The sequence below is a fragment of the Zea mays genome, chromosome 4, assembly GCF_902167145.1.
Source record: "Zea mays cultivar B73 chromosome 4, Zm-B73-REFERENCE-NAM-5.0, whole genome shotgun sequence".
In the NCBI taxonomy this organism is placed as follows: Eukaryota; Viridiplantae; Streptophyta; class Magnoliopsida; order Poales; family Poaceae; genus Zea; species Zea mays.
Genome location: NC_050099.1, coordinates 184,573,744 through 184,591,489, shown reverse-complemented (window position 1 = coordinate 184,591,489; position 17,746 = coordinate 184,573,744). Strand labels below are relative to the sequence as shown.

General features: G+C 46.2%; 1 protein-coding gene across 1 annotated transcript; it reads right to left on the bottom strand.

Moving 5' to 3' along the window:
• Window positions 1–13,990: 13,990 nt before the first annotated feature.
• On the bottom strand, window positions 13,991–16,473 carry LOC541915 (uncharacterized). Its single transcript, NM_001111578.2, has 6 exons — window positions 15,817–16,473; window positions 15,542–15,628; window positions 15,358–15,456; window positions 15,054–15,255; window positions 14,823–14,944; window positions 13,991–14,665 (listed from the first exon to the last, which is right to left on the bottom strand). Exons 1-6 carry the CDS (start codon window positions 16,153–16,155, stop codon window positions 14,432–14,434), a joined length of 1,083 nt encoding a protein of 360 aa, NP_001105048.2. The 5' UTR covers window positions 16,156–16,473; the 3' UTR covers window positions 13,991–14,431.
• Window positions 16,474–17,746: the final 1,273 nt, after the last annotated feature.

Sequence of the window (17,746 nt, the reverse complement as noted above, 5' to 3'; positions counted from 1 at the left end):
ATATCACAACACAAGTACCATATTCAATATATCATAACAAAAGCATCATATTCGATATTTATACAAGTTCAAGTCCATAAGAAAGAAGTTCAAATCCATTTGAAACAAGTTCAAGTCCATACAAAACACAATGCTAGTAAGTTTCACATAAGCCTCCATATTAATTCATTCCGTCCGTGGGTCATTGAAGCCGCCGCCACTTGTATTCATTAATACAAGTTTCTCTTCGTACTGTTTTTCTTCGAACTCCTGTGAGCTCCTCAGCTCCACCGCATCCTCCATTTTTTTGCTTCCCAAAAGAGCTTCCCGCTTGCTCGGAGGACGCTCATCTGTTGAATCGGATTTCCGATCCGGAGTGTTGCTCTCTACAGAAGGCAGACCCACCAACTTGAAACCTTGAAACCTTTTCCTTATCCGTGTCACTCGACTCTAGCCCCTGCCCCTCTGCTTGCTGCCCATCCATTACAACCGTAGCCTTCAGGGACAGCAGCGCTCTCCAATGCACCAGCATCAGCAGGCGGCACTTGTGCTTCCAAAGAATCCTGCTGCTGCGGGCGCAGAGACGAGTCCACCATCTTGGACGACTTGAACTTCAGTTTGACACGTCGTACACAGCCCCCACCTTGGGCCTGCTGTACATTATGTCCGCAGGGGCGGATCCAACAGGTGGTTCATATGAGCCATGGCATACTTTAAGATCACATAAAATTAGTTAGTAAAGTGGTGTAAGTGTTGTGTTTTGAACTTAGCAGTTAAGGTTCAAGTCTTGTTAATCCTTATTTTTTGTTTCTTTTTTTAATAGTTTTTTGTCACACCCTAATTATAGCAGCTGGGTCCGTCACTGTGTCCGCTGGAGGATTAGCTGGCGCGGTGGCACTGGGCTCCCGAGGTGGCTCAGAAGCTTGGTTTCGCGGGCTGTCCGACGCCTCCGTGCTGGAACTGGACGCGGATTCCGGCGAGGTGGACTCATATGTATTTTGTCCCAAATCACAGGGAGCGGCGCGTGGTGGAGGCGAAAGCGAGCGGGCTCGGTGGCGGACTGGGCAGGCGGATAGCAGCTAGGCAAGAGACGCGCTAGGGATTAGGTTAAATTCTATAATAGTGTCGGTGTGGAAAAAACTCACTTAAAAAGTGTCGGTTTCTGCGTGACCCCGACTCTCTTAAATTAAGAGTGTCGGTGCAGTAAAACCCACACTTTTATCCAGATTAAGAGTGTCGGCCCCGACACTCTTTAAGTGATCGACACTTCTTCAACGTTTTCTTGTAGTGTTTATCTATCTAGGAGTTTTGCTTTTTTTTCATATATCTCTTGACAGTTAGTCGTATGCTAAACCTTTTCCAGGTGCTTTCTGGCAAATTACAATTTTTCTGTAAAGTCAATTTTTGAACTTAGCGATATACTAGTTATAATCATACATGCTATTTTTATGTATTTTTTCTCTAAAATTCATTTGGGGATCAAACTATGATTTTTATAGTTTTCATTTAAAATTATCCTTTACTGACTGTTTCGACTGGGCTCTTTAATTAGGTAGTATCTTCTTCTCAACTTAATGGGATCGCATCGTTATCTTCCTTGCTTTATTATTTCAAATGTACTATTTATTAATTGTATTAGGCACAGTTTAGTCTATGTCGTTAGATTATCATGATATCATGTGGTCTAGTTCTTTTTATTAATAGCATAGTTTTTTTAGAAGAACCTCGCAGGGAACACATTTGCTTCGTTTGAAGCTAATAATGATCCAAAGTCTACGATCCAAACAATCCACCAAGGTCTCCGCAAGCGCAGTATATTCCTGTCATGACTACTCGTATACTGAGATGTAGCTTAGTTAGTTCTAGGTTTATTATAATATTCTAAGAGCAACTCCAAAAGACTAGGTATAAATCCTAGCTAAATTTGAAGTATTGAGAGCTGTAAAAAAATAGATAAGTTCATAATATGTGAGTGTATCCAACAAACTCTTCAAATATAGATGATGACCTATAAAACTCTCAACTGGCCAACTCATACGGTTCTTTTTTTGGCGCATGAATTTTCATCTGCTGTAGTTGACGGACATGGCGCATGATCGTTCTGAATCGGTCTGACACCCAGACACAACATTTGGTGCCAATTTCAAGCACATAATACAGACACAAAGTTGTTCGGTCCACTTCAACAAACTAGAAAAGAATGTGGATTATGTTTTCATTCCACTTCAACAAACTAGACAATCTGTGTTCAAGAAGCCATAACAACACATCTGTCACAGTTGGATTAAACTGAATGGGAGCTGGGCCAACTGAACAGTTCAAACATCGGATTCATATTCCCTAGTATCATTGACAATCCTATTTTTGAACCAGTTCAACTGGAATGTGATGTCACTGTGGTGAAGCTATAGGGACGAAACAAGCAAGAAGCAACGGTAATGGAAAGGTGGGTTCGTCAGGGGAGAGCTCACTCATCACAGCGAGACGACAAACTTGCTCGGGGAGCCATGGGAACCAAAGCGAGAGAGTGCGGGAGGAAGCAGGAGGGTAGGACGCGTCGGCTAGGAGATGGCGAGTCCTGAGAGCTAGCCAAAAATGACCAGCGACGGGGAAACGATGGCGAGCCAGATGCGATGGCGAAGTTGATGAAGAGACTGTTGGAAGCTTTTTGCACGGAGTTTTTCTTTTTTTTAAGAGCGCGGACTGTTTAGCTATTCTGTTGGAGCTGCTCTAAGAGCAACTCCAAAAGACTAGGTATAAATCCTAGCTAAATTTGAAGTATTGAGAGCTGTAAAAAATAGATAAGTTCATAATATGTGAGTGTATCCAACAAACTCTTCAAATATAGATGATGACCTATAAAACTCTCAACTGGCCAACTCATACGGTTCTTTTTTTGGCGCATGAATTTTCATCTGCTGTAGTTGACGGACATGGCGCATGATCGTTCTGAATCGGTCTGACACCCAGACACAACATTTGGTGCCAATTTCAAGCACATAATACAGACACAAAGTTGTTCGGTCCACTTCAACAAACTAGAAAAGAATGTGGATTATGTTTTCATTCCACTTCAACAAACTAGACAATCTGTGTTCAAGAAGCCATAACAACACATCTGTCACAGTTGGATTAAACTGAATGGGAGCTGGGCCAACTGAACAGTTCAAACATCGGATTCATATTCCCTAGTATCATTGACAATCCTATTTTTGAACCAGTTCAACTGGAATGTGATGTCACTGTGGTGAAGCTATAGGGACGAAACAAGCAAGAAGCAACGGTAATGGAAAGGTGGGTTCGTCAGGGGAGAGCTCACTCATCACAGCGAGACGACAAACTTGCTCGGGGAGCCATGGGAACCAAAGCGAGAGAGTGCGGGAGGAAGCAGGAGGGTAGGACGCGTCGGCTAGGAGATGGCGAGTCCTGAGAGCTAGCCAAAAATGACCAGCGACGGGGAAACGATGGCGAGCCAGATGCGATGGCGAAGTTGATGAAGAGACTGTTGGAAGCTTTTTGCACGGAGTTTTTCTTTTTTTTAAGAGCGCGGACTGTTTAGCTATTCTGTTGGAGCTGCTCTAAGAGCAACTCCAAAAGACTAGGTATAAATCCTAGCTAAATTTGAAGTATTGAGAGCTGTAAAAAAATAGATAAGTTCATAATATGTGAGTGTATCCAACAAACTCTTCAAATATAGATGATGACCTATAAAACTCTCAACTGGCCAACTCATACGGTTCTTTTTTTGGCGCATGAATTTTCATCTGCTGTAGTTGACGGACATGGCGCATGATCGTTCTGAATCGGTCTGACACCCAGACACAACATTTGGTGCCAATTTCAAGCACATAATACAGACACAAAGTTGTTCGGTCCACTTCAACAAACTAGAAAAGAATGTGGATTATGTTTTCATTCCACTTCAACAAACTAGACAATCTGTGTTCAAGAAGCCATAACAACACATCTGTCACAGTTGGATTAAACTGAATGGGAGCTGGGCCAACTGAACAGTTCAAACATCGGATTCATATTCCCTAGTATCATTGACAATCCTATTTTTGAACCAGTTCAACTGGAATGTGATGTCACTGTGGTGAAGCTATAGGGACGAAACAAGCAAGAAGCAACGGTAATGGAAAGGTGGGTTCGTCAGGGGAGAGCTCACTCATCACAGCGAGACGACAAACTTGCTCGGGGAGCCATGGGAACCAAAGCGAGAGAGTGCGGGAGGAAGCAGGAGGGTAGGACGCGTCGGCTAGGAGATGGCGAGTCCTGAGAGCTAGCCAAAAATGACCAGCGACGGGGAAACGATGGCGAGCCAGATGCGATGGCGAAGTTGATGAAGAGACTGTTGGAAGCTTTTTGCACGGAGTTTTTCTTTTTTTTAAGAGCGCGGACTGTTTAGCTATTCTGTTGGAGCTGCTCTAAGAGCAACTCCAAAAGACTAGGTATAAATCCTAGCTAAATTTGAAGTATTGAGAGCTGTAAAAAAATAGATAAGTTCATAATATGTGAGTGTATCCAACAAACTCTTCAAATATAGATGATGACCTATAAAACTCTCAACTGGCCAACTCATACGGTTCTTTTTTTGGCGCATGAATTTTCATCTGCTGTAGTTGACGGACATGGCGCATGATCGTTCTGAATCGGTCTGACACCCAGACACAACATTTGGTGCCAATTTCAAGCACATAATACAGACACAAAGTTGTTCGGTCCACTTCAACAAACTAGAAAAGAATGTGGATTATGTTTTCATTCCACTTCAACAAACTAGACAATCTGTGTTCAAGAAGCCATAACAACACATCTGTCACAGTTGGATTAAACTGAATGGGAGCTGGGCCAACTGAACAGTTCAAACATCGGATTCATATTCCCTAGTATCATTGACAATCCTATTTTTGAACCAGTTCAACTGGAATGTGATGTCACTGTGGTGAAGCTATAGGGACGAAACAAGCAAGAAGCAACGGTAATGGAAAGGTGGGTTCGTCAGGGGAGAGCTCACTCATCACAGCGAGACGACAAACTTGCTCGGGGAGCCATGGGAACCAAAGCGAGAGAGTGCGGGAGGAAGCAGGAGGGTAGGACGCGTCGGCTAGGAGATGGCGAGTCCTGAGAGCTAGCCAAAAATGACCAGCGACAGGGAAACGATGGCGAGCCAGATGCGATGACGAAGTTGATGAAGAGACTGTTGGAAGCTTTTTGCACGGAGTTTTTCTTTTTTTTAAGAGCGCGGACTGTTTAGCTATTCTGTTGGAGCTGCTCTAAGAGCAACTCCAAAAGACTAGGTATAAATCCTAGCTAAATTTGAAGTATTGAGAGCTGTAAAAAATAGATAAGTTCATAATATGTGAGTGTATCCAACAAACTCTTCAAATATAGATGATGACCTATAAAACTCTCAACTGGCCAACTCATACGGTTCTTTTTTTGGCGCATGAATTTTCATCTGCTGTAGTTGACGGACATGGCGCATGATCGTTCTGAATCGGTCTGACACCCAGACACAACATTTGGTGCCAATTTCAAGCACATAATACAGACACAAAGTTGTTCGGTCCACTTCAACAAACTAGAAAAGAATGTGGATTATGTTTTCATTCCACTTCAACAAACTAGACAATCTGTGTTCAAGAAGCCATAACAACACATCTGTCACAGTTGGATTAAACTGAATGGGAGCTGGGCCAACTGAACAGTTCAAACATCGGATTCATATTCCCTAGTATCATTGACAATCCTATTTTTGAACCAGTTCAACTGGAATGTGATGTCACTGTGGTGAAGCTATAGGGACGAAACAAGCAAGAAGCAACGGTAATGGAAAGGTGGGTTCGTCAGGGGAGAGCTCACTCATCACAGCGAGACGACAAACTTGCTCGGGGAGCCATGGGAACCAAAGCGAGAGAGTGCGGGAGGAAGCAGGAGGGTAGGACGCGTCGGCTAGGAGATGGCGAGTCCTGAGAGCTAGCCAAAAATGACCAGCGACGGGGAAACGATGGCGAGCCAGATGCGATGGCGAAGTTGATGAAGAGACTGTTGGAAGCTTTTTGCACGGAGTTTTTCTTTTTTTTAAGAGCGCGGACTGTTTAGCTATTCTGTTGGAGCTGCTCTAAGAGCAACTCCAAAAGACTAGGTATAAATCCTAGCTAAATTTGAAGTATTGAGAGCTGTAAAAAAATAGATAAGTTCATAATATGTGAGTGTATCCAACAAACTCTTCAAATATAGATGATGACCTATAAAACTCTCAACTGGCCAACTCATACGGTTCTTTTTTTGGCGCATGAATTTTCATCTGCTGTAGTTGACGGACATGGCGCATGATCGTTCTGAATCGGTCTGACACCCAGACACAACATTTGGTGCCAATTTCAAGCACATAATACAGACACAAAGTTGTTCGGTCCACTTCAACAAACTAGAAAAGAATGTGGATTATGTTTTCATTCCGCTTCAACAAACTAGACAATCTGTGTTCAAGAAGCCATAACAACACATCTGTCACAGTTGGATTAAACTGAATGGGAGCTGGGCCAACTGAACAGTTCAAACATCGGATTCATATTCCCTAGTATCATTGACAATCCTATTTTTGAACTAGTTCAACTGGAATGTGATGTCACTGTGGTGAAGCTATAGGGACGAAACAAGCAAGAAGCAACGGTAATGGAAAGGTGGGTTCGTCAGGGGAGAGCTCACTCATCACAGCGAGACGACAAACTTGCTCGGGGAGCCATGGGAACCAAAGCGAGAGAGTGCGGGAGGAAGCAGGAGGGTAGGACGCGTCGGCTAGGAGATGGCGAGTCCTGAGAGCTAGCCAAAAATGACCAGCGACGGGGAAACGATGGCGAGCCAGATGCGATGGCGAAGTTGATGAAGAGACTGTTGGAAGCTTTTTGCACGGAGTTTTTCTTTTTTTTAAGAGCGCGGACTGTTTAGCTATTCTGTTGGAGCTGCTCTAAGAGCAACTCCAAAAGACTAGGTATAAATCCTAGCTAAATTTGAAGTATTGAGAGCTGTAAAAAAATAGATAAGTTCATAATATGTGAGTGTATCCAACAAACTCTTCAAATATAGATGATGACCTATAAAACTCTCAACTGGCCAACTCATACGGTTCTTTTTTTGGCGCATGAATTTTCATCTGCTGTAGTTGACGGACATGGCGCATGATCGTTCTGAATCGGTCTGACACCCAGACACAACATTTGGTGCCAATTTCAAGCACATAATACAGACACAAAGTTGTTCGGTCCACTTCAACAAACTAGAAAAGAATGTGGATTATGTTTTCATTCCACTTCAACAAACTAGACAATCTGTGTTCAAGAAGCCATAACAACACATCTGTCACAGTTGGATTAAACTGAATGGGAGCTGGGCCAACTGAACAGTTCAAACATCGGATTCATATTCCCTAGTATCATTGACAATCCTATTTTTGAACCAGTTCAACTGGAATGTGATGTCACTGTGGTGAAGCTATAGGGACGAAACAAGCAAGAAGCAACGGTAATGGAAAGGTGGGTTCGTCAGGGGAGAGCTCACTCATCACAGCGAGACGACAAACTTGCTCGGGGAGCCATGGGAACCAAAGCGAGAGAGTGCGGGAGGAAGCAGGAGGGTAGGACGCGTCGGCTAGGAGATGGCGAGTCCTGAGAGCTAGCCAAAAATGACCAGCGACGGGGAAACGATGGCGAGCCAGATGCGATGGCGAAGTTGATGAAGAGACTGTTGGAAGCTTTTTGCACGGAGTTTTTCTTTTTTTTAAGAGCGCGGACTGTTTAGCTATTCTGTTGGAGCTGCTCTAAGAGCAACTCCAAAAGACTAGGTATAAATCCTAGCTAAATTTGAAGTATTGAGAGCTGTAAAAAAATAGATAAGTTCATAATATGTGAGTGTATCCAACAAACTCTTCAAATATAGATGATGACCTATAAAACTCTCAACTGGCCAACTCATACGGTTCTTTTTTTGGCGCATGAATTTTCATCTGCTGTAGTTGACGGACATGGCGCATGATCGTTCTGAATCGGTCTGACACCCAGACACAACATTTGGTGCCAATTTCAAGCACATAATACAGACACAAAGTTGTTCGGTCCACTTCAACAAACTAGAAAAGAATGTGGATTATGTTTTCATTCCACTTCAACAAACTAGACAATCTGTGTTCAAGAAGCCATAACAACACATCTGTCACAGTTGGATTAAACTGAATGGGAGCTGGGCCAACTGAACAGTTCAAACATCGGATTCATATTCCCTAGTATCATTGACAATCCTATTTTTGAACCAGTTCAACTGGAATGTGATGTCACTGTGGTGAAGCTATAGGGACGAAACAAGCAAGAAGCAACGGTAATGGAAAGGTGGGTTCGTCAGGGGAGAGCTCACTCATCACAGCGAGACGACAAACTTGCTCGGGGAGCCATGGGAACCAAAGCGAGAGAGTGCGGGAGGAAGCAGGAGGGTAGGACGCGTCGGCTAGGAGATGGCGAGTCCTGAGAGCTAGCCAAAAATGACCAGCGACGGGGAAACGATGGCGAGCCAGATGCGATGGCGAAGTTGATGAAGAGACTGTTGGAAGCTTTTTGCACGGAGTTTTTCTTTTTTTTAAGAGCGCGGACTGTTTAGCTATTCTGTTGGAGCTGCTCTAAGAGCAACTCCAAAAGACTAGGTATAAATCCTAGCTAAATTTGAAGTATTGAGAGCTGTAAAAAATAGATAAGTTCATAATATGTGAGTGTATCCAACAAACTCTTCAAATATAGATGATGACCTATAAAACTCTCAACTGGCCAACTCATACGGTTCTTTTTTTGGCGCATGAATTTTCATCTGCTGTAGTTGACGGACATGGCGCATGATCGTTCTGAATCGGTCTGACACCCAGACACAACATTTGGTGCCAATTTCAAGCACATAATACAGACACAAAGTTGTTCGGTCCACTTCAACAAACTAGAAAAGAATGTGGATTATGTTTTCATTCCACTTCAACAAACTAGACAATCTGTGTTCAAGAAGCCATAACAACACATCTGTCACAGTTGGATTAAACTGAATGGGAGCTGGGCCAACTGAACAGTTCAAACATCGGATTCATATTCCCTAGTATCATTGACAATCCTATTTTTGAACCAGTTCAACTGGAATGTGATGTCACTATGGTGAAGCTATAGGGACGAAACAAGCAAGAAGCAACGGTAATGGAAAGGTGGGTTCGTCAGGGGAGAGCTCACTCATCACAGCGAGACGACAAACTTGCTCGGGGAGCCATGGGAACCAAAGCGAGAGAGTGCGGGAGGAAGCAGGAGGGTAGGACGCGTCGGCTAGGAGATGGCGAGTCCTGAGAGCTAGCCAAAAATGACCAGCGACGGGGAAACGATGGCGAGCCAGATGCGATGGCGAAGTTGATGAAGAGACTGTTGGAAGCTTTTTGCACGGAGTTTTTCTTTTTTTTAAGAGCGCGGACTGTTTAGCTATTCTGTTGGAGCTGCTCTAAGAGCAACTCCAAAAGACTAGGTATAAATCCTAGCTAAATTTGAAGTATTGAGAGCTGTAAAAAATAGATAAGTTCATAATATGTGAGTGTATCCAACAAACTCTTCAAATATAGATGATGACCTATAAAACTCTCAACTGGCCAACTCATACGGTTCTTTTTTTGGCGCATGAATTTTCATCTGCTGTAGTTGACGGACATGGCGCATGATCGTTCTGAATCGGTCTGACACCCAGACACAACATTTGGTGCCAATTTCAAGCACATAATACAGACACAAAGTTGTTCGGTCCACTTCAACAAACTAGAAAAGAATGTGGATTATGTTTTCATTCCACTTCAACAAACTAGACAATCTGTGTTCAAGAAGCCATAACAACACATCTGTCACAGTTGGATTAAACTGAATGGGAGCTGGGCCAACTGAACAGTTCAAACATCGGATTCATATTCCCTAGTATCATTGACAATCCTATTTTTGAACCAGTTCAACTGGAATGTGATGTCACTGTGGTGAAGCTATAGGGACGAAACAAGCAAGAAGCAACGGTAATGGAAAGGTGGGTTCGTCAGGGGAGAGCTCACTCATCACAGCGAGACGACAAACTTGCTCGGGGAGCCATGGGAACCAAAGCGAGAGAGTGCGGGAGGAAGCAGGAGGGTAGGACGCGTCGGCTAGGAGATGGCGAGTCCTGAGAGCTAGCCAAAAATGACCAGCGACGGGGAAACGATGGCGAGCCAGATGCGATGGCGAAGTTGATGAAGAGACTGTTGGAAGCTTTTTGCACGGAGTTTTTCTTTTTTTAAGAGCGCGGACTGTTTAGCTATTCTGTTGGAGCTGCTCTAAGTGCCTGCAATTTTGGCTAATTGGTTGCTATTCTAAGTGGTAGGTAGCATATCCATAGTTAGCAAAACAGCTATGTCAACTTCATTAATTCCAACATCTACCGGCCTATCCTTTTGGATGCATTCATAGAGAATTAGAGGTGGTATATAATAGTATTGCAGCGGGGTGAAGGTGAAGCTAGAAGCGAAACCTGGTCCACCGAGGCGCGAATTAGAGATGAGTGGAGTGAGTCTGGAGTCCCTCGTGCGTGCGTGCCCGCTTTCCCGCGCACAGAGCAGTGGCACTGCCGTTTCGCTCGCAGAAACCCGCGAATCCGCGGCGCGGAATCCAGATTTCGAAGGAGGCAGCACACGGCAGATCAGATCGCGGCGGCCTCTCCGGATCCGCCCGCGTGCACGTTATCCCGTCACGTAGACACGTACGGCGCGCAGTTGAAAACGAACTGAGCTGAGCTCTTCCATGGGATTTTGAGGTGGGTACGGTACGGTGGTGGTGCCTGCGCCGGCGTTGTCGCCGACCGGGCCGGACGCCCTGCCTCCTCGCTCCGAACAGCTCCAGATCTGTCTTTTCCCCTAATTGATAGATGCGTTGGCACGCCTGCGCTGCGCTCTTCCCTGTGTTAGTCGCGAGAAAGTGTTACCAGAAGTAACACGCTCTTCTGAGATGAATCCGTGAAACGAGAACTGACAGGATTCCGAGGGCACGCCGTCAGCGACGCCGAGCGCTTGTGACGCATGGCAGGGGTTTGTACTGCACCGGCAGGAGGATGCCGGGGGGCCCGACGGCCCGTGCGTACGCCGGCCGAACACACCATTGAATTCAGTTGGCTTCATGTGTACCGGGCCGGCCGGCGGACCTGCCAATGGCGTGGTGTGGTTGTGGTCACCAGCAGGCAGCAACAAATTCACTGTTTAGACAAGCCGTCCGCTACAGGGGGAGAGAGACGGCACAGCAGTGTAGTGTCAACACCGAACTGAAGTCACCACCACTCACCTAGTTGGTCTCATCTGATGATGCAGATCATGCCCATTTTCCATGGACTGACTGCAGTGCAGTGCACTGCAGGCAGAGGCAGCAGCAGGTCAGGTGTTAGTGTTACACTACGGAGTACGGACTACGCGGGTGGTTTCAGCGCTGAGTCTCCGAACCCATCTCTGAAGGTGCTGTCAAAGCAGCGCAGTAGGGGGGGGGGCCAACTGCTGGCCAAGCGGTGCGTGCCAACGAGGAGTGGGAGCAGCATGATCGAGCTGCTGCTGGGCAGGCGGGGGCGACCGATCGAGATCCAGGGCGACAAGTAGATGTGCAGCGCTCGATTGGCTTTGGTAGGGGCGACAAGCGAATTCATGCAGGTGGTAGGAAGCAGGCATGGGAGCGCCGAATGAGGAGGTCCAGGTCCAGCCCAGCCCAGCCACGCCCACGGAGGCACTCCCCTTGCCTGCCGGTGCCGGCAATGCGATGCGAGGTCCACGAACTGTGGAGGACGACGAGGACGAGGACGACGGGCTCATCCTCATCATCATGCGCTTCCATCGAGCCGATAACGGAATCATGGTAGGCTACTCCAGCCACTGAGCAGACGCAGATCGCTGGGAATGCGCCGTGCGTGCCTTCTTCTGGCTGGCTCCTTCGATTGATCAATGATCATGTGGCTCGCAAGTTGCAGGCTCGCTCGACCAGTGCCCCGGGAGGCACAGACTCGGTCTGGGTTCACAGAAGGTATTTTTGCCTCGTTGCAGAACATGATTAAAGCATGTGCTATATATACTACTTGCCTTTAGCAATTTATATGATTATATTTTTTCTCTCTCTAATGCATATAAAAGGAAACAGTACATTTGGAACGGACATTCTGCAATAGACAGTTCTCTCAGGTATGAATTAAGAATTATGAAATGATCGTACTGTCAATCAACCAATAAAGGAAAAATGTTTAATTAAAGTGGATTCGGGAACATAACTTCCACGCACTTCTTTTTTTTTCTTTTCTTTTCTTTTCAAATGAAGCATACATATATAACTGCGATCCAGATTTGTAGCTTTCCACTTACTCTCGGGAAAGCAAGCAACAGAAGAAAAGGGACTATAATACAGACCGATCTGGGCCTTTCCCATTGGCTCCCACGTGTAAAAGGGAGGAACAAGAACCCATCAGGAAAAAAAAGGGCGGTTGATTGAGGAGACAGCAACCGGCAGTAGCCGGTTGATACACAACCATTTTATCACTTATCCTTCCTCGTTTAGTTGATTTTTTTAAAAACGAACGCCGTATATGAGGTAAAGTTACCTTTTATTGTAAATGAATGAGGTGTGAAGGAAGAAAGAACGCTAAGCAAGCTAAAAGGTCTCTCTCATGTGCAGAGCTTCTGCCTGGATTTGGTTTGGATTTTGCCTTCGTCCAGCAAATGCCAAGCAGGAGCTTGTCGGCAGCATGACCGGGGGCCAGGGTGCTGGATCTATAGCAACAGCAGTAGTTGCGAGCTGGTCCGGACATTTGTCTGGGACTGTCGCAGAACGAAACTGATCATGTAGACCCGGCACTAGCCAGCCAGTGCTGGGGCAAACAGTAGTGTTCATCACCGGCGGCAGACTGCCATACAGTGTACACTCACGACAGTCTACACACTACAGCATACGAAAAGCTGAGGTCGTCCAGGCAAGGGCGCAAGGCATGCGCCGATGGTACATGGTAGAAAGTAATACGGCTACATTGCCGGTAGAGAACAGCTGCCACTTCGACCAACAATCGTGTACTTGACATCTTTGCTGGGCGACAGTGACAGCATGTACCAGGGTTCCAGAAAACTCAATTGGCCCTTCGGGCCGGGGCCTCCAGCTATCGGACGGTTTTTTTCGAAAACTCTATGTAAATGGTGCAGTAGTGACAAGGGTCACATGGATGCATCTGTAGCAGATGCAGTCGACTTCGACGGATAAGAAAATGTTAAATGGCAAAGGAAAACACACGCGCACACACACTAGAGATTCATTCTAGCCAATGCTTGACCGCAGGACAGAAGGCGGATCTCAGGTTTGTTTTACAGATATGGAACTCTAGTTAACAATCAGATACTGCAAAGTCCCAGCACACTTCAATGTTCGCGGCAAGAGGATTCTTCTAGGGGTTTGGCGAGTAGATCTAAGGTTTATCAGCACTACTGATCTACCATTGTTATTAGGGTTCACCAGCAATGATCTAATGAAATACTATCCCCCAAGCGTATGCAAATAACTAAGGGACAAGAAAGATCCCACTATGCTCCCCAGATTGCCTATAATTTGCTGACCTTGAAATGTGATCAATTTTAAATCCATGTCTCTTCTAAAGCCTGTTTGCGTATCCAGAATTCCAGATTAATAGATAGAATGGACAGTACAGGCTGAGTAGCAATCAAGGATAATAAATGAAGGTTACATTGGAAGTAATCAACCAATGGCATGATGCAAACAAAAATTGGATAATCAATGAAGGTACATTGGAAGTAATCAACTAATGGCCCAATGCAAACAAAAATTGGATAATCAATGAAGGTACATTGGAAGCAATCAACCAATGGCCTGATGCAAACAAAACGGGACGCCAAATACCATGTTACCATCAACAAAAATGATAGCTCATCATTATGAAAAAGGAAACATATCTGTAGTTTATGGAAATATATCAAATTGTTCTATTCCTCTGCCGACCCCCATCCTTTTTGATTCTTTTCATCCGACAAATGTTCACTGCCCCAAGGCAATCCTTGTTTATATAGTTCATTGCAAACTGAAGGAGCAAAAGTACAAAACATACGAGAGGCTCTCTCATCTCTACGGCGTATGTGAATGCCTTGTTCCCTCTCTACCTACACCAGCACCCCCCCTGGACTCTAGGGTCTTGCATGAACTGGATTGCAGCGCTGGCTCGCGGGACGCTGCCAGTTATTTTCTTGTCTTTATGGACCAAGTAGTGTGCGTGTTTTGTTGTTCCATTCAGCAACTACTTGACTAAACCATAATCCTCCAGCGGCCAAACTAAATTTAAGATGTTTGAACCAATCAAAAACTCCTAGAGCGGTGAGGAGCACACCTGAAGCGTACCACAATTAGAGTAGACGTCTAGTGATCCTTCTCCTCTTGCTTGTGGAAGAACTATGGTAACATACTGCAGGAGACCCGACAGTAGCGTCATCGCTTTGTTGACTCAGACAGGCTGCAGCGTCCAGGACACCTATTGGGCTTTGTGGCACAGAGGAGATTGATGATCCAGCAGACTTTAGGACAATGCTTCCCGCAGTAATCTTCTCTTGAATCATTTCATGGCATCTTAAAACCCTCTCCTGAAACACATTAATGTCGTTTTAGACTAATTTGGAAACAATTTGAGCAATCAGTAATGGTAAGTAAACATGGTTAAACAAGTTCGCGCTCAAAGGATACCATCCAATGATAAGTGCCATATGGTTTAGTAGGAACATTGAGCTCTGAAATTATTACCTTGTCCAAATATTTGCAGCTACTAGCAGCTCTCTCAATTACAGAACTCCTGCATTCGCCGATAGCAGCAAGTGCAACACTGGCAGCAATCTCGGAGGGTCTGAATACCACGAATTCAGCACCTGCAGAACCAATTGTCAGACTTTAGGAATTGATTGCTGCCAAATTGAGAATTTCTGTATGCTGATCAATAAGACCAGGAATCGTATCCGACTAAGTCCTAAATCGTACCTTTAGCGGTGCTCAAGACAAGGTCCGAAGAGCGAGAGCGTGCAAGCAAGGAGGGTGCACCATGATCACTCAATTTATGAAGAAAGTATTCAACAAATGAGCAAGCAGTAACAGCATGCATCCTCCACTTTAAGGTGCTTAGCACCAGAAGCTCCATCCTTTTTATGGTCCTTCCCTCAAAAACAAACTTTGCCTCCGCTACCTGCACGCAAAGTCTAAAAATTACTTGCTGGAAAAGACAAACAAAACATCACAATGTATGTACAGGCAAGTGATGAGAATGAGATCCATTACACTGACTCACCTGCAAATCCAAGGGGAGTGGCACAAAAGTCTCTTCGATTTTCGAAGCCAAAGACAAGCAAGCCACTGCCAAGAGCTGAGTCATCCAAGCTCTGCCTTCCTGCCATGATTTGGATCTTCCTCCCATCAGCACTATGCAATTTGAGTAGGACTGCTTCCAGTGATACTAAAATTGCAAGACTTACAGGGAACTCATACGTGGAGAGGAATCTATCGAGGTAGTTCACAGACAAAACGGCAGTCAACGGTGCGAAATTGTAATGCTCAATGACCTATCGAGCAAATAAGATGCGGATTCAGTGAGCTTTGAGGGAGATTTATGCTGGAAGATGATACCGATGGGCGTCAACGAAGTCAAGAACCACGGTAAACTCTAAAAGAGAGAGCTTTACGCAAATCGGGCGCGTCACGCATCTCACTAGCATCGCAAACAAAGGATCCATCGATTAAGTGAACTCACCTTCCAAATCCAATCGATGGCGTCCTTCCTGACGGCGGCCAAATCCAGGTCCCCATGCCGTCGCTGCAGCTTCTGGAGGTACCCCTCCGCGGGCATGTGCTCCACCTCCTTCTCCACGAGCGTCGCAACGCAGTCATCCGAGAGCAAGGGGAACTCCGTCAAAATCCCATCGACGGCGACCCCGGTGGCGGCGGCGGCGGCGGCGGCGACGGTGTCACGTGGCGGCGTAGCGGCGGCCGCCCAGGAGGACTCCTCCCCATCGTCGTCCAGGCCGAGAATAGCAGCGTTGTCCTCCGCGCACAGCAGCACGGAGGCGGCGCAGTCATAGCCCGGCACCATGCTTGCCACGCCACCTACTTGCCAAAAACGGCACGAATGCAGGGACTGGAGCAGCGAGCAATCAATACACAAGCGAAGCTCTTCCTCCCCCTTTTCCCCTTCTCGCGAGCTGGTTGCTATGGAGTCTGGATTTGCTACTCCTCCCCCTCCCTCGCTCCCTCCCCTCTTCCTCCTCTTGATTTATTCAGATAATATACAGATAGAAAAAAGGTAAATGTTTTTTGCCTTTTTTTCCTAATTGTGTTCTTCTCAAGTGGAGAGGGGAGGACAGAGGAGCGAGAGAGGGGGAGGACGACGCCGGCTAGGCCACTGCAGTGCGGAAACAGGAGGAGAGAGACCAGTGGAGAGCGGGGTTTATGTAGGGCGGCCGGGCTCTGTGCCTAGTGATGGTAGAGAGGATATGGTATAGAAACGAGGGGGTTTTCTGTAAAACATGCCTGCGACTTCTTTGGGGTTGTTTTGTTTTTGGCATTTTCCTAGGTGAGTTTTCGGAGCGCGGATCCTCTGCGCGCACGACACTGGATCGTGTTTTGCGTGGAGTGTGTAGCCGGGGCAAGGCTTTTTCCGTTATTATCATCACTGCGTTAACGTAGGCTAGTGAAATCGATGCAGGGTGCGTTTGCATAATTGCATTAAAGAGAAAGTCTAGTACTAGTTCAAAACTCGTTGAGAAATTTATATGAACTCTTTGACAAAATCCAGATTAATAGTACTAGTTCATTAACTCTTTGACAAAATCCAAATTTTCCGGTCGCTCGAGAACGCACGCACGCAAGAGTTTCATAACAACAGATCCGGTCATCGGAGGGAGCCTAGTGGAAGGCTGGAAGCGGCGCTCCGGCGAGGTCGTAATCTCACGAAAATGGCGACGCCGCTTGCGGCTTGCCGTCCCCAGGTTGCAACGCTCAACCATCCCGCAGCCTTGACCGCGAGGTAGACGAGGTGAGGTGGCCCCTGGTCCGGCGAGGTGATGCCGGATCGAGGGAGGCCGGTTCTGACCCTTCCCGAGCGGCGCGAGACCCCCGCCCGCCCTCACAAGTACGGGCTCTATGAGCGGCTCGCCCCACCTCTCGCCACGGCCTCCTCGAGCCGCGCCGCTCTACCTCGTCCGATCTCCATCTTCTTGCTCGGTTCCGGTGGCAGCAAAGCGCATGGCCGCCAAGGAACGGAAACTCGGAGAGAGAGGGATGGGGTAGAAGCTGGTTAGGATTTCCTCGGTCTAGAGTACGCCCAAACAGGCAAACAGCAGGTGGGGGTTTGGGAGGTGGGAAATGAGTTTTGGGAATGGGATACAAGGAGAACGTTTATACCCTAACCCGTGTTTGCATTTGGCAAACGGTCTGTATGGTCGCGAATGGGAATAAGATACCGGGAGAACTTTATCCTAGTGGTTATATCACGGCGACGGGGGTGGGATTGGGTAGTGATCCTTGCTTGGCTCGTGTCTCCAGTCTCCACAGATTGATCTCCGTGGATCTGCATACCGGAGTTGATCTGGATTATAATCCTTGTTCTCAATTTATTATCCAAACACTATAATTGGAATGATGAACTAAAATCTATCTCAGTGTAAAGCTGTTCTAAAGCTTAA

What these genes read in the sequence shown, in the direction of transcription:
- LOC541915 (NM_001111578.2), bottom strand. Translation starts at nt 16,155, where the DNA reads ATGGTGCCGGGCTATGACTGCGCCGCCTCCGTGCTGCTGTGCGCGGAG. An exon ending in CACTCCCCTTGGATTTGCAG is followed by an intron (nt 15,256 to 15,357) that starts GTGAGTCAGTGT and finishes CTTTGCGTGCAG; the next exon opens with GTAGCGGAGGCAAAGTTTGT. An exon ending in GCTGCAAATATTTGGACAAG is followed by an intron (nt 14,666 to 14,822) that starts GTAATAATTTCA and finishes AATGTGTTTCAG; the next exon opens with GAGAGGGTTTTAAGATGCCA.